The sequence below is a fragment of the Nelusetta ayraudi genome, unplaced genomic scaffold (genome assembly GCF_046127955.1).
Source record: "Nelusetta ayraudi isolate G7.1 ecotype Tasmania unplaced genomic scaffold, CSIRO-AGI_Nayr_v1 ptg000048l, whole genome shotgun sequence".
Classification (NCBI taxonomy): domain Eukaryota; kingdom Metazoa; phylum Chordata; class Actinopteri; order Tetraodontiformes; family Monacanthidae; genus Nelusetta; species Nelusetta ayraudi.
In genome coordinates this window covers 6,655,854-6,672,533 of record NW_027466098.1, presented here as the reverse complement: position 1 = coordinate 6,672,533, position 16,680 = coordinate 6,655,854, and the positions used below count along the sequence as shown (strand labels likewise).

The following is a 16,680-nucleotide window of genomic DNA, read 5'->3' as shown; positions in this document are numbered from 1 at the left end:
TGATCCCTCCCCCAGGTTAGCTACGCCAACACCGCCGTCTGCGTCCGTCTCTCAGTAGCCTTCACGTCCTCGTCGTGACTTGTGGAAGGTGCAGGAATGTCTCAGTTTTGGCAGGAGGCTACAAACACAGGGCTACGTGCTGTGTGCGCTGCTTCCCGGGGATTTGTAGTTTTGCTTTTTGCTTTTTCGGGGAGGTGACATCGGAGATTTGTGTGTGTGTGTTCAGAATGCAGTTACTTTTATACATCTCCTCACTTTCACACAGAGGTTGGTGTTTACTCCACTATGTTTACGGGCGCGCGACTCCGCCTCCACAGGAACAGCAACTGTCGTAGAAAGCGTGCCTGCAGTTGTCGAATCAAAGTGCCTGCGACAAAAATAAATGAGTTTTATTTATTTTTTGCTCTGCCAGAACTAAATTGGCTGTAAAATGGGGAAAGTTGGAGACACAGCTGTTTTTTTTCCGCGCTCATAAAACCTTTGAGAGATTTGTGGCTCTCACACGACGGCACGGAAACACGGCGAGACTGTAGATGCTGCAGAAGATAAACAGCAACAAACAAACAAACAACGCAAATGTAAAAGTTGGTAATGCTTTAAATGAAGGTCCTTAGCACAATTAACTGTTAACAAGTGCATTATCTGATATTAACTATGTTATAATGATGTTATTAACACTTATCCAGCCTTATAAACGCATTCTAATGTTAATAAGCATCTCACGGGGGACTTATTACCTAGTAACTAATGCTACAGAAGGACCTTATATTACCTTACATTATAAAGTTTACTGAGGAACATTTTTATAAAACAGAAACATGTTTGTGAGAAAAGGTCAGACTGGCAGTGGGTTTCGCACCAAGAGCTCGACTGCAGCAGAATAAGAGGCCGTTCTTCTGCGTGGCTTCCACCACCTTGTTCACCTTCACTTCCACTTTTGTGCACTTTCTCGTCGGACAAAATGACATTTCTTCATGGGAAATAATGAGCGCCTTGTGCGCGCGTGTTGGGGCGAGGCTGACCGGGACAGGGGAGCAGGGAGGGACGGAGGAGGGGTGTTGGAGAGAGAGAGAGAGAGCGAGAGAGAGAGAGAGAGAGAGAGAGAGAGAGAGAGAGAGAGAGAGAGAGAGAGAGAGAGAGAGAATGTGTGTGACAAAAAAAAAAAAGGAGTCAAGAGAGTGAGAGGGAGGGGACCAGCAGCCAGCCAGCCAGACAGTGTGTGTCAGCAGCCACATGGCTTTAGCCCAGTGTGTGTGTTATGACAGCGGGGGATTGTGAGCGTGCGTGTGCACACGTGCACGTCGAGGCTTAGAGACCCTGACGACAGGAGAGAGAGAGAGAGAGAGAGAGAGAGAGAGAGAGAGAGAGAGAGAGAGAGAGAGAGAGGGAGAGAGAGAGGACCAAAGAGAGGGAGAGAGAGGGAGCAGCACAGTGGAAGAAGGAAGCAGCTTTGGATTGGAGTCTGAGTTTTTGTCTCCTGTTTGTTGGGATTTTTTTTTTTTTTGTTGACACAGCAGCAGCAGCAGCAGCAGCTCCAACCCTCCAGTACATTTTTGTGAGGAGCTGTTGGGTCTTGGCTTTTTTTCTTTTCAGATTACCTTTTCAATTTTTCGCTGGTTTTACTGGAGCATCCCAACTGACACAGGCATCAGCGCACAGTCAGGTGAGCTGGAAGCTTCGCTGTTTTGGTGATGCATGGGTGTGTGTGTGTGTGGGGGGGGGGGGGGGGGGGGGGGGGGAAACCCCTCTCATCCCCTACCCGCCACCACACTCCACCACACCATGGAGGTGCATTTCCTGCTCAGCATGGGGTGACACCTCGCCATGCTTTGCAGCTGCACGCACGTGCCATGCGGTCACACTGCTGCATGTCTTCTCCCGTTCTGCTATCAGTAACTAAACAAATGTTGAGGTTTGCCCGAGTGTGGAGATTAGCTCCGGGAACATATTTCTCCGGTTAGGCTACGTGCTCCGTGTTTTGACTGCGATAATGCAAAAAAATGCACGACCTGATGAACGACCTGCGATTCGTGTGTGATGCCTCTGGCAGGTCGAGAGCGTCCTCGCCTTGTCAGCGCAGACACAACTGGTCTAGTCAGCGGTGGGTCTGCTTGCGGGAGACAAGACGACAGGTTTTTTTTTGTGAAGACACCTGGAAAACTATCACTCACTTTGCTTTAAGCTCTTTGCTTAGGGCTTTCAGATCTGCAGCATCATCATGGTCTTAAGCAGCAGTGATGGGCGGAACGTGCTGTGCTCCCACACAGCGGTTGTGGCCACTTTGATTTAGTTGAGGCTACCTGGATTTGTTCACTTGGGCTCGCTCTCTCTCTCTCTCTCTCTCTCTCTCTCAGGTATCAAGTCTGTTTGCAGACATCGATGATCTTGGTTTTCCAGCCTTCTCTGTCGTTTGCTTTGTGGATGAGATCTATGCTGTTGCTGTTTCCTATAGCATTTCTGAGATGTATGTCAAACGCTGTCTCGGTCTTTCTTTCCCTTTTATTTTTCCAGTTTTTCCAGATCTTCTAGTTTTTGCTAGCTCTAATATTTCTTCATTTGTTTTCTTTTCTGTCCACTTGGACACAAAGTCCAAGTGGACAGAAAAGTCACACAAAGAGGTTTGTTCTCATAGTGGAGTGTAAACTCAAGTTTCCCCCCAATCAAGGGTGTGTACATGTGCAAAATGTGACACAATTCTAACCGGGCTACAGCCGGACGGTCGCTGCGACTCGCTTCAGCTAGACTGTTGCTACCCTGCACTGTGTGTTCGCACAGGTAAAGTCTTCAGCTGTGACCTGCGAACATTTTGAAGCCGAACTGCACCCACCGGTTGATCTGACGTCGCACGTCTCCAAACAAAAATACGTTGTTGCATTTGATGGTCGCAACCAGTAAGAGAGCAAACTGCAAACAAATACCTTTTCATTTACCATCCGGAGGTTTTTCTTTGTATCTTAACACTCGAGCTAGTGAAGGCATTCTGATTGGTCAAGGACACTGAAGGACTGAAGTGTCTGAAGGACACGCCCTGCAGGAAGCAGGTGACTTCAGTCTCACTCTACAAACACTTATTTCTATAGGTATGCTGGGACTCGAAACCAACGTATATTCACGTGCCATACTATATAAATATCATGTAAATGCTGTGCTGTTGCTGATCTTTTTCATGTAAAAAAGTGGGTATATATCCTGTTATAGTATATCACTTGTACTATAATATTGCTTTGGAATTCAATAAAAAAAAAAAAAAACTAAAAGAAAAAGTCAAATTGTAATCTTACACAGAGGTAGTTGAATCCCGTGTGAGGTACTGTAGTTTCTAGAGGAGGCCTCCACTGTACCTGCAGGAAGCAGGTTAGAGGGGGCGACCCGGCCCAGCGTGGGCCTGTGAAAGGGAACATTTTCCGCGGAACACTGGCTGCTTTATGGGACGACAGAGAGGGTTTGTTGTTGTTTGAACCTGCCGACCGGAGCGGAGCCGGCCCGCATTTTTCGGTGGCCTGGCAGGGAGGACGGCCGCGCGAGGCCGAGTTCCCAGACTGCAGCAACCCTTCCAGCGAGTGATAATAAATCCTTTGTTATGTGAGCTCATTCTGTTGAGAGGAGTAATCAGGCCAGCGCAGAGGCCCCCTACCAACACCAACCCCCCCCCCCCACCCCATGCACCCCACCAACCCAACGGCCATCCGGCCCTGTTCTCCCGCTGGCTCTCTGATGCCTCCTTTGGGTGCAGCGCTTCTGCTGCTAGCGATAGCGCCGCTGACCTTGGGATCATTCGGCCTCGGTTTGATATTCACCACCAGAGGACCGTAATGGGCCCATCATTTCTCGGCATCGTGGCTGCTTAGCGGACGACTCTTGGGAAGCGGTTGAATTTTTATGGTAAAAGACATCATGAAAGGAGGCAGCGGGTTGGCTGCAGCCTCTTGCTTTTCCACATCAGGGCGATTCTGTGTTCTATTTCTGTCAGCGCGGAGCGGCTCGTCGCCCTTCATGTGCGAGCGGCAGTGTCTGTGCGCCGCTGATTGGACCGTTCATTTGACTAATTGATTGCAAATGGCTGCGTCGTGGGAAATGCTACTTTGCATTTTGCACAAAGCACCGGCATTAACCCAGAATGTCCCAGTAGGCAAATGTAAAAGCTCAATTTTCAAACTGAAATTCTCCGGGGAAGCTGTGAAATGCAATTAACATTTCATTTATTCATTTATCATTTTAAACATGCAAAATGTATACCAGGAAAAATAATGCAAAGATATGCACTAACATTAGCGTCAGCCGTGGGAAATAGATCATTGTCAGTGGACCTCGAACAGAGAATTCAAACGATTAAAACCCGCGGTTCACCCAGAGGTCTTTGCACATCTGGAACCTCTGATTATATAGATGGGCAACCATTGGTTTGCCAAAATACCTGTTCTAGAGATTGGTTACTGTACATGGTCAGGGTCATATTGAGTGGGTGGTACCGCAGGGGAGCAATGATTGGAGCTTGAGTACGGTGTTTGCCCCAACACCCGCCCACCTGCTGTGAAGCCGACTACATTTGGCTACTAGACTGCCACGGCCACAATTTTAGGGCCATCTTTACTCAAAAATTATACCAAATTGGACAAAATGGACTTTAGAACCTATCTGATTTTTTTTAGACCCACAATTTGGAAGGTATGCATTTGGTGCTCCTTTCAACATGGACAGCAAGTTATTTTTAGCCTTTTTGCAACCATTTTTGGCAGCTCCTGCTGGCCAAACAATAGAATTGCAGGGTTGTTTTTTTTTTTTGCTGGCACTTCCACGTTGGCCTTCTTTTGGAAGCTGGAAGCTCCGTCCATCTTTACGCACAGTGGTTTCAACGTAACCGTCGAAGAAGGTGGAGCACCTCTAGAGGACGGTGGAGGTCACTGCAGTTCACGCTCTGCTCCGACCCTCCTCACAGACCTGAACGTCCCACTTTCCCCTGCCTCTCCAGCAGCTGCACAGCTCACACACACTAAACTGGCTGCCAGGGTCCAAAGCACAGCATCTGTTTGGCTGCCACATGACCTTCAGAGTTTTCCTCCTTTCTTCTCCCGCCCTCCGTCATTTCCTCCCCTCATTGTCTTTGTCCACACGCGCCTCTTCATCTCGGAAAAAACAAAAGGCGCAGCAACTCCAGCCTCCACTCGTGGGATATTTTCCCCCACTTAAACCCCGACGCTCACAGCTTGAAGCGCGATGATTCATGACCCTCAAGCAATTTGTGGGGGGGGGAAACACAGTCACACGCGCCGCACTACACGCTAAGCACACACAAGTGTGTTTTCCCCCCGCCTGAGGAGATTGCCCGCTAACAAAGGAAGTGGCAGACGCAGCAGACTGGCGAGGGATGACGTCATGGCGTTTGTTTGGGCTTTTCATTTTCACCTGCATGCACATGCACACACCGACTCCCTTGGCCTTTAAAAGTAATGACTGGGCAATGATGATGTTGACTGTAAACAAACCCGTCTATCTATCTATCTATCTATCTATCTATCTATCTATCTATCTATCTATCTATCTATCTATCTATCTATCTATCTGATAAGAGAGAATAACAAGCGGAATAAACTCCAACTGTATTTCTCAAAGATAAACAATGACATTAACATGGCTATATAGCTAATGCATATGTAAATAATACATGATAATAAAAAAAAAAAAAGAGGAATAAATGAAGAAGCCAGACATCAAGTCAGATGGCAGTGAGTGCTTAGTAACTTCACTATGGGGAAGTACACTCAGTATTTCCAGAGGCTGGACTGGACCAGCGCTGGGCCTGATTGACAGAGCTGCACAAAGAGACACAGTGTTGGCCGTCCATGTGCGCGTCTACTGTTTGAACACGTTTCCATGACTCAAAGGGATGTCCCACGCTGCCCTCCGCCCTCCCCTCCCCATCCCCTTGTTTCCCTTCCTTCCCCCAAGCCTACGCCCCCCCCATCCCCCCCCCCCCCCCACGCCCTCTCGCCGGTCACTCCCTCCTTTCGGAGAGTTTTACCACCAACAATGTTCAGTCCGTGCGGCTAAGCCGGGGTGCATTCCGGGAGAATTAAAATATGGATTTCAAAGGAAGCCGGTGGAAGGAGTCGGCAGACGAGCGGTAGAGCATCTCAACGAGGGGCCGAGAGAGACGGAGGAGGAGGAGGAGGTGGAGGAGAGAGGGTGAGTGATGACGCTTGTGAGCGTGCACGGTCGCGAGTTGTGTTTTGGTTTGCGTTGAAAGCTCCGCCCGGAGGCTGGAGGTGAGATGAGAGGGATCTGGCGGAGGTGGCTGAGTGAGATCTGGAACCGAATCGTCAACATCAACCGGCATGTTGGAGGAGAGGAGAGTTTTTGTGGTTGTATTCCACAATAGAGTTCAGCCCTCTCATTAAGATCCTGCATAGTGAGAGATGAGTTGTTAGATTAGATTGCCATTATTGTTATACTGCTGTGTTCCTCAAATCTTCATGAGCAACTTCACTCTTCCTTTGATGCTTTCATGTCGCCATGAATATATTAGTTCCCCTCCCTGCTGTCTGCAAGTCAGCCTTAGAGAGCTCTGAGTACTGCTCAAACACTTTAGTTTAGTTAAGCTAAGTATGAACAATCATCTGTACACTTGTACAATCAGATACATAAAGAAGCACACAATGTTTGATGGAAAAAGAGCCGAGAATGCGATATTTGCCCACCCTTCTAAGCTCTTACAGTCTCAGCTGCTCCCAACACAACAAATCAAAGGCATAGCGTGATTTTATACAGTAGATTAATCGTCTACCCTCTGCCTCCCAACTCTACATATATAACCACATGTTACCACGGCCTGATAATAACAGCGAGTCAACTTCCATAAAAAAAAGAATCCAAACAATAAAGGAAAAGTAAATAAATAAATAAATACAGAGAATATTTCAAACTCTGAAGACGCTGGCTGGCATTCTGCCAATCAGTCATTAATCAAAACACGTAACTCAATCTTGTTCGTGCTTCTCAATCATAATTTGCCTTTATTTATTTTTTAAATTGAATGATACTTTTGCCTTGTTGAAGATCATCTGACGAGCTCAAAATAAACCCTCGGTCACACCCTCCTGAGCATCAAAGATGAAACACTCCATGAAAAAAAGTGTTGCGGGTGGGTGAACAAAGCTGTGGTGGGGAAACCAATTTTCTGTCCCAGAAGTTGGTGGAGAAGTTACAAAATGAGACCATTGAGCCACAAATCTTGTCTGCGAGGAGGCGGTGATTTATCCCCCGGGCGCAGTCAGCTGCTGTAGCCTTCAGCCTCTCATCAGCTCTGAGTCGTTGTATTGTGATGGATGGATGGCTTGATGATGGATGGACTGAGAGTGAGCTGAAAGCTGCTTTACTTGCACTCATTAGATGTGCATACACCTTTTTCACTGTTAGCATGGTGAATTGGATCAACTAGCCAGATTAGCTTGTTTCACAAGAAAATCTCTGATGATTGGCTATCAAACACATATATTTACAGATGTGCCTCCTATTGTGTGTGTCACCCTCGCACACGCGGTCCCGTCCCCTCAGCTGGGATGTGGTCACTCTGTCAATGTGTGTGAGTCCATGTGTGCGAACCTTAGCGCTGGTGCTGCTGCAACAGCGCTAGCATTCTCATTCTCGCTCCTCCTCCTCCGCCTTCTCCTCCTCTTCCTTCTCCAGAGGATTACCGCTCTTGAAAGGACGTCTTTGTCCCCGCAGTGCTGGAATGTCCACGTCCAGCTCCACGACTTTGGGAAACTCTGAGCCAAAAGTCAACGGAACCACTGAGCAGTGGAACACTGCTGGAATATCACATTCCAAGTCCGCCCCAGCTCACGCTACCTTCACTGGGCGCAGTGGCAACATGTGACATTTGACTGCCGCCGCTGTACTCTGTGCTCTTTGTCCGTCAGTGGGTTTGAGTTCAGCGGGTTTTGGCGGTTGACAGACAAGTTGGTAAAGGAAGATATCAGTTACATCTCATCAAGGAAGAAGAAAACTTGAGCAGTGACTCTGTGATGAAGAGGCAGCTGTCGCTGCAAGTGTTCTCTGTTGGCAGCGGGTGTTTCATCTTCAGATGGTGGAGTGCCACATCGAATAATAATATAAGGTCAACAACCTCCACTGCAGCAGCCGATATTTCGTCCTCTAATACAGTTATGTTAATTTGGTATAAATGTGTCAACAAAGACAGAATGAAGCATAATGAATGTTGGACAAAGCTTCAGAATGGTATAGATTGTAATTTATACAATTTCTTTGTATAAACGGCGGCGCAGCTGTTAGCACTGTCGCCTCATCGCAACAGAGTCGTGGGTTCGATCCCAGGTCTTTCTGTGTCAAGTCTGCATGTCCTCCCTGTGTCTGCGTGGGTTCCCCAAGGTGCTCCGGCTTCCTGCTGGCTGTGTCAAGAGCAGTTATTTTGAGTGTACTGAATCACTGGAATGAGTTCAATAAAAAGATTTGTTTGAAAGATTTGTTCACTGAACCGTTCCGTTCTTGGCGGGAGCCCTGACTGCGTTGTGCTGCTTCCTTCTGGTCCAATAACACAGGCCACTGTAGGCTATGCAATATGCAATTCTGCTGTCGAAATTGACAGGTAAAAAGTGGACACACGTTAATGTACAAAAGTATTTTTTGTTAGACAATTACCAAATCAACTGTAAAACAACACACACACATCTATATATATATATATATATATATATATATATATATATATATATATATATATATATATGTATATATATATATATATATATATATATATATATGCTGTATACATGTGTATATATATACATAAAATTATGTATAAAATTTAGTTTTCTTACATCTAAGACGAAAACAGACAAGGATTCAGGAAGAGTCGCGACTCTCCTTGGATGCTGCTAATGTTGTTAGCAACCATCGCACATGTTCCCCTGCAGCCCCGTTGTTAGGGGATCTACGACCCCCAGGGGAGGGATTTTTTTTTGCGCGGTAAGGTTAAACGCACGGTCGTAAACCTTCCACAGCGACGTAGCCTGAGTGGAAATATTGAAGTCATTCAGTGACAATGACTGTGACCTCATAATCCTCTATGACATACCAGTGTGTGTGTGTGTGTGTGTGTGTGTGTGTGTGCGCGCGCACGCGAGAGAGACAAAAAAGTGAAACAAAACACTTTCTTACAACTGTTTCCACTCCGGAGGGAATTCAGTGGGGCCAGAGAAAGAGTGAGTCATCTCTGCCTCTGGGCTCCTGCCGCTGAGGCTCCATCACAATGTGCCATTTCGCTGGATGGGATAACAGCGCGTTGGAATCCCGACAACAAGCCTTCACTCTTGTAGACGTGGAGGATAATTTGCCCCCCCCCCCGTCACCGGAGGACAATAATCCCATAATGAGGGGGTGCGATGTCTCCCGCCTGATGACAACTTCACACCGTCAGCCTCTCGTCTTGTTGCCATCGGGTCCCCTGAGGGTGCCTGGCGGACTCTCACTGAGACAGTCGAGAGCTGCCTTCACTCGCTCGCCGGGGTCTTGGTCAGTGTGCAAAATACAGGGGGGTGCAGGGGGACCCGACCCCCCCGGGTTGACCCATAAGACCCCCTGTAAGCCTCAAGACAAAATCTAAGGGGGTCTCATTTTTTTTCATTTTTTGTATATGCTATCGATCTTGCTAGCTAGATAGATAGATATTTTTGTTACTAATGGTCATTAAAATGTCTTTGGCATCACCCAATATTACATTTTTGAAAATATGCATGCTACAACAATTAGGGGGACCCCCTTTGAATACTGATGGGTATTTCACACACTGCTCTCAGTCCTGGGTTGCAACCTCTTATCTCCTGCCAGCGTGTGTGTGTGTGTGTGTGTGTGTGTGTGTGTGTTTGTGTTTGTGTGCAAGGCCCAGACGAGAGGCAGATGGTGCGTTTAGTTGCCGGCTGATCGTGGCGTCGCTCCAACGCTGTGCACCTCACGCCAGAGAGAGCCGAATCTGTGTTTGCTCGCGTTATCAGGTGGCGCAGGGTGTTATGTCGCCGGGCACAGATTTTTTATAGTGGTAGTTTGGGTTTGCTGCACTGGAGGTGTAAATAATCTCTGATTAAACCTGGGAACAGCCTTACTGTGGCTGTGAGTGACTTGCTCCTGTGCATTGAAGCATTTGAATTGTCTGTTCAGCAGATGTGCGGTTTATTTAGTTTTACTGAAGGAACATCGCTGTCTCAGAATCACTAATAATTGACTCTGGGCACTTTGACCAAAAAACTCACGAAGCGTTAATCAGCGACACGTTCCAATATATTTTGTTTGTGAAAAAAAACCCACTGTGTTGCGCAACAGCTGGGCCTCACAAATGACATCATCATGGACCACCTCCTTAATTTAAATTTTTTTCTCACTACAAATGCCAAAAAGACAAATAATAATAAATGGTTCCCTGTACCATCTTATTTGATGGTGACAATATATAAAATATGACAATGCCCTCAATGCAACCAGGAATACAATGTAGAACTTCTGTGGGATCATAACTGAGATCTCACAGCCTGACGTTGACCTTGGTTGTGTTCTTGTGTTCTGACTAACAGGAAATGGTCTCAGGCTCAACTTCCTCAACTTGAAGTCTGCTTAAAGTGACTGACAGGGAGAAATGTCTCTCGTCCCTGTCACCCCCCCCCCCCCCCCCCCCCCGACACCCGTCCAACCGTCACACACTTCCTGCTGTGGCTCCCAGACTTCTACTCTTCTTCTTCTTCTTCTGTCACTGTGAGTGTGATCACTGAGTGAGTGAGTTGCACTCTGTGTATTAGCGTGACAACTGTGTCAGTTTTGTTTTTCAAGCATCCACGTGCTGCATTCAATGAGTTTTAAAGTTGCAAGTTGTTTAACGGTACTTGTTTGAAGTTCTTTCTTTTCTGGCCTGGCGGCTGCAGCAGCTGTTCTTTGTCAGGATCTTAAGAGATGAAATCTCAGGAATACAACTGCATTGCAAGGACGACGGACAAATCCACAAACGTCAGTAAAGTTGAACCAAAGCAAACTTAATACGCCATGTCGGTTTAGATACAAGGAATTGAACGTATGTAGAACTTGCTGGCGCGCTCACAGTCAGAGTAGAATAACGACCTTGCTGTTTATTTTTTTCTTTCCATCTAAAATTAGGGGATGTTTGTCTAAGCCGAGACGCCCAAACCGAAAAGTGGGCTCAGCCCATGCAGCTTGTAAACATTCAGTTTCAGCAGGCCGCAAGTGGAGCAGAAGAACACCAGTTCCAGTATAGAATGCTATATATTACGCGGTGTAATCCAGACAGGCAGAGTGTGAACTCCGTGAGGTTGTTCTTGTTCCTGCGGCCACGCTGGCCAAGACATTCCGTCGTATTCCGACCCGAAGCGGCGACGTCCTCCCTGAGAAACATTCAGTTCCCTGGCTACTAGCACACCACCAGGGTGTTGCATTTGGGAGTTGGGTGTTTTCGGCCTGTGGTTTGATACATTCACGTTGCCAATAAACTCATTCTTCGTCTGAGTGCGTCGCACATAAACCAGCTTGTATTCCGCATGTTGTGGTTTCTAAATGTAAAAAAATGTCGGGGGATGGCCCGACGGCAGCCGGAGCCACTTATCGTTGGCGGGTTTCACAGCTGGAACGAGATGATTCTAAAACAAGTTGTATACTTTGGCATGCACGACCAACAGTTTGGACACCTCACGTTGTTTTCTCTGCCTGAAAAAGGGGCTTAAACACTCACCCCACCCTTCTTCCCATTGCGTAAAGTTACTGCATTCTTGAGGTTTGGTTCTAAAAGAAGAAAGCGTTGTTTGGCCTCGGGATAAATAAATAGTAACTCAGCAGGACACAGCCATAAACTGGCTGAAATTAACAGAATTCCCCCCCCCCCCAGGGGTCAAAGGAAGATGTAATATCAGAGGTCGTGAATTAAGGGGAGCTACAGCGATGAAAAGAGCGACAAACGGCATCTCCGCAGATGGGCGCGTTATAGTCCAACAGACTTCTGTTATCTGGAGGGGAGAGCAGTGCATGATGGGAGCTGGCTGGAAGAGATAGAACCTCTCCTACCAGTATCAGTGTTGGCTGGAGCTGCTGGTTCCTTCCTGAAGAGAGAGAAGAACCTAGTTCTCTTAACTACACAGCACCAAATTAGATAGATAGATAGATAGATAGATAGATAGATAGATTCCTGTCAAACTTATTATCAATAAAATATCCAATTTTGGATGACATTTCAAGTGGTTTGGATCTATATGATTAATCGATTAATCGACTCAAATCGATTAACAAAAACATTTGTTTTTACCATTTTTCTGAATCGAAGCTTCGTTCCCGAAATGTTGCTGTGTCTAGACATGGGTTAGGTTGTTGTATTTCCCATGAATACTTATTGTGATGCACGACAGCAGGATTGATTTTCTTAATGTATATTTTCACTTTGATCCTTTTTGCTATTTCTGGAACGAAGGACATGGTGTTTGTCATTTTCAGACATGTCCTTTTCACATTTTTAGGATTTATTCTTTCCATATTCAAGTAACCGTTTAATATTTATGATTTCCCAATTACAGACCACTGACACAAGTCTTGTTCTTTTTTTTTCATTTTCATCCCACAGTTAGAACCCTTTCAAAATGTTTCACTACTAAAATAATACTGGCAGAGTGGAATGTCGTTACTCTCGCTGCCAAAATCTTTATAGCTACCAGGAGAGCCAGCAGTGCAGTTGTAGCCTCCGTCCAGCCAACCTTCCAACCGCTAGTAACATTTGTTCCTCCCTCTTCTCACCTGTTCTGTCACCTGTCTCAGTGATTCTTGGAAATCCCTCTTCTTCTTCCTCTTCCTCCTCCCTAACCTGTCGCTCCTCCCCATTGACAACCAAGCAAATTACCAATGGAGTGTGTCTTTAAAGCTTCCACTTTTGAATTCTGCACTCAGTCAAGAGGTGTGTGTGCGCGCGCGCTGTGTGTGTCTTTCACCACAGCGCGTCTGGGCTGACATGTCTGCCAAGTCTCCCAAACTGTGTCTTTTGTCTAATTTTGATGTCGAAGCCCCCGCAAAACAAAAGAGTCTCGCTAACAACATGGTTGACCAACGTCTTGGATCCCCGCCTGGAAACTCGATGTGGACGAGACAAACTAAAGCTGAGACGGGGCCACCGGGGGTTAATGTGGCAATCCGGATATCAGATTTAGAAAAAGCCCAGCGGCACTTGGGGTTGAATCTAATTCTGCTGTAATGCAGGCTGGAGAGCTTCTTAAGGGATAAAGGAAGCAGACTGCTATTTGTCTTTAGAGTGGCGATGTTTACTTTGCGGGTATTTGCGCGTAGCCCCTTGTCTGGTGGACCTCCATAAAGAGGCCAGGTGTGTTTACTGGGAACTTTATAAGACACCTGCAAACCCTGAGCACCTTCATTTAAATCCTCATTTCTTCGCTTGTGATTATGAAGCGGAACATCCGCAGAGTTTGTCGCCTGCGGCTAAAGACTCCTAGACATCTATTCTTGGGCCAAATCAATGAGCACATGACCCAACCTGCAGAAACATAACAAGGCTGGGAGGGAGTGGGATAGCTTTGGGCAGCTTTAGGCCGCGACTTTGTTCCTTTACTTCAAACACTGGTCCCTGACCGCCTTGACAGAAAAGACACTGACGTTTCAGACATCTGCGACCCAAACACGACCAAACTCTGCCCGTGACAAAAAGCTCATTTCATTCTACGAGCTTGTAAAATATGTTGTCCGGTGCTCTTAAGATATAAAAACATGTTCAGTAGCTCCTTCCTTAGGAAGACGTGAACAAAACAGGACAAATGAGTCTTCAGAAGCTGCTGTCCAGCGTGACACATTAAGCTAATATCAAACGGTCCATGAAATGCTTCATTCTCTTCCGTCTCTCACATTCCTGATTAACTTCACATTCTCCTACGTGGCCCCCGAGCCTCTTTACATGACTAGTTTATTTGTCCCACAGGAGTGAGTGCTGCTGGCCAGACAGCGTGGATGACTTCCCTTTAACTCTACCCACAGACACACTTCCACACACTTTATAGAGGGCTGAGACCAGGCTTTTGTCCAGCGCAGACAGCTTTCAATGAGGCAAACGTGTCTTTGTTTGCAACTAGTTGGTAACTCTGACTGGTTACCATGGCATACGCTGAACAATCTACCAGGTCCCGGTACCACGACTGTTATCTGCTATCGAGAATCTGCCACGAGTTATTCTGCTTTGTTTTGTTTGTTGCTGTGGTTTCATCAAAATATTCACACACCCACACAAGATGATAGCTTTTAAATCATCCTGGTGTATGTGTGATTAATTAACCTCAACTTCTGTCTGGCTTGCATTTCTATTGTGTCATTGCAGAAGTTAGATTTACTAAAAAAAATAATGATGATTTCCAAAGTGCTGAGGATGACTTGAGATTCTTTTTTTGGCATCATTAGAAATGACCACAGCAACACCACTTGTAAAGTCATTTGCACAAACAGAGATAAATTCCTTCTCTCAAGTCTTTCTGTTCCAGTGTTGACCTTTCGAGTGACTAGCATTTCCTGGAGGAAAAAAAAGAAAGAATCCCCCATTAGTGGGTTGAGAAAAGAGAACAATTCCATTATGTTCTAACTTTTGTCAAACATTTTAGTTTGAGACAGTTTTTTTTTTTTTTTGCACTCTGGATTCTGCATTCATTTCTCTTCAGTGTACCATTTCATCTTACAACCAGAACTGCATCCACGCTACAATTTTTAGTGTTGTGCATTGTCTAGACACAACCAGAAGGGAATGAGGAGTGCAGCGACCATATGTTACATAGAGCTGAGTTAAGTCAGTTAGGAGATTGAGTCGCCGCTATGCTAACCCAGAACTAGCATTGTGAGTTGTAGGTTCTTTAAACTGGCTGCAGGATCCAGTGAATCCACCACTGCAGTGGTCCAGTGGTGGCGTTGCCTGTGATGCTGTCTCGGCTACATGAAAGTTGTATGTTTTCAGAAATTCAACCAGGAAAAATGTGATTCATATGCCTTGAAAGAGGTGTCATTGTCCCTGTACTTAGTTGTAATCACCATACTGCATATTGGGACAATCGTGAAATAATCCCTTGATGTTTTTTACACTTCCTGTCCGCAGCTTGTCTCCATCTGTCTGACAGGCTGTCTACAGGTCCTCCCTTTTCTGCATTTCGGCATTCCGGCTAAGCAGTGAGCCTCCCTTTCACAACCTCATCAAAAAAAAAGAAAGACTCCCTCATGTGTGAGGAGAGGTTCATGCCTGTCCCAGAAAACAATGGCAGCCTGTCTGTCCTTCCATGAGAGGGAGGGACAGAAACAATTTTGAGGGTTCTTTTTTGTTTCCTGTGAGACTTTGTGGCTGTTTGTGAAGGGGGTCGTAAAAAAAAAAAAAAAAAAAAATCCTCTGATGTGATGCAGTGGGGACTCAGCACCCACTGCGAGAGCTGCATACTGGTCCAGATCTGGTTAAGGAAACTGCTGGAATTGTGTTGTACTGTGGAGAGGGAGGAATGTCCAGAGTTCCTGTTGAATGTGAACTGGAAAAGCCAGATGGCGTCTTGGTAGTTGGATTCATGGCGTCCCACAGTGTGGAGGACGTGCAACATCCACTCGGCCTCTTTCGCACTGTGAACTGAGAATAACATCTTGCGGCTCCTCGTCCAGAAGCTGAGGGTGCTAGCGTCCGCTGTTGTGCTCTTACAAGCTGGAAAGCCTCCTCAGCCAGAGCGCACTACACTAATGAATACGCACATGCGCCCTGTCATGACCAATTACTACTAGCCTTGAGTTGAGTGCCAGTGTCAGCGTGCCCTTCTGCAGAGAGAAAATAGTTCTTACAATAAACTGCACAATATGTAAGTCTCCATTTAGTGCCCAAGTCCTTTCATTTTTAAACCTTTTTTTTTTTTTCACAGAATGCAAAGTTGCCTCCTCTGCCTTATCATTATTAATAGTATTATCTTTAGTTGCAAATGACTCAATCATCACTCTCTCATTTTGCTCCTCTTTCATTTTCTTACCTTTTGATCGCAGCTTGGATGAATGCACGCACGCACAAGAGTGAGCGTGCACACACAAACACACACACACACACACACACACACACACACACACACACACACACACACACACACACACACTCACATGCACCTCCCTGTTATCTGGGTCTTTGGTGCTGCCAGTCAGGAATGTAGGTCTGACTTTAGTGGAGCAAGCAGCAACAGGTCCGGCTGGCTGCTGAATGGGAGTTTGTGGAGGACGGTGCGCCGGCAGAGCTCAGCCAGCAGGACAAAGCCTCCATCTGTGCCGCGTGGAGGGAGGCGGCTGCGTCGAGGCAGCAGTCTTTATCGGCCCGTGCGCTGTCGCAGGTGTCCCGCTCGGCGCCACTGCTGGGACAGAGTCAGCAGCCGTGTTCAGCTCTTTGCCATGGAAGCGATATACTGGCTTGACAACTGGAGGAAGGTAACTATAGCATGTAGGGACGTCATGGATGTGCAGCTTGGACCTCAGATGAAGCCTGCGTTGCTTCTCTTCTTAATGACTTTTCGAGGGCAATTTTAAGACATTTCTCAACATTTATTTTGTAGTCCTCCCGACCCTGCTGGATATCACCTGGCAGGGATGCAAAGCGTGACAACAACTGCAGCGCTGCATTGTTATCCCCCA

The 16,680-nt window shown here is 46.5% G+C and overlaps 1 protein-coding gene across 18 annotated transcripts in view; it reads left to right on the top strand.

The window, feature by feature from the left end:
• Window positions 1–16,680, top strand: part of LOC142895137 (pleckstrin homology-like domain family B member 1) — a 363,501-nt gene that overhangs the window by 8,478 nt on the left and 338,343 nt on the right. For 4 of the 18 annotated variants that reach the window (XR_012928179.1, XM_076035937.1, XM_076035933.1 and 1 more), the window contains exon 1: window positions 16,292–16,476. The exons of 1 other annotated variant lie outside the window; for it this stretch is intronic. Coding sequence is in view for 15 of the 17 variants with exons in the window: in XM_076035937.1 (XP_075892052.1) it covers window positions 16,441–16,476 (36 nt within the window). In the remaining 2 variants the exon portion in view is untranslated. Of the gene's footprint in view, window positions 1–1,542; window positions 1,664–16,291; window positions 16,477–16,680 lie in introns of those variants that run through there. 13 more of the 18 variants (XM_076035952.1, XM_076035939.1, XM_076035938.1 and 10 more) reach the window with 6 other exon arrangements.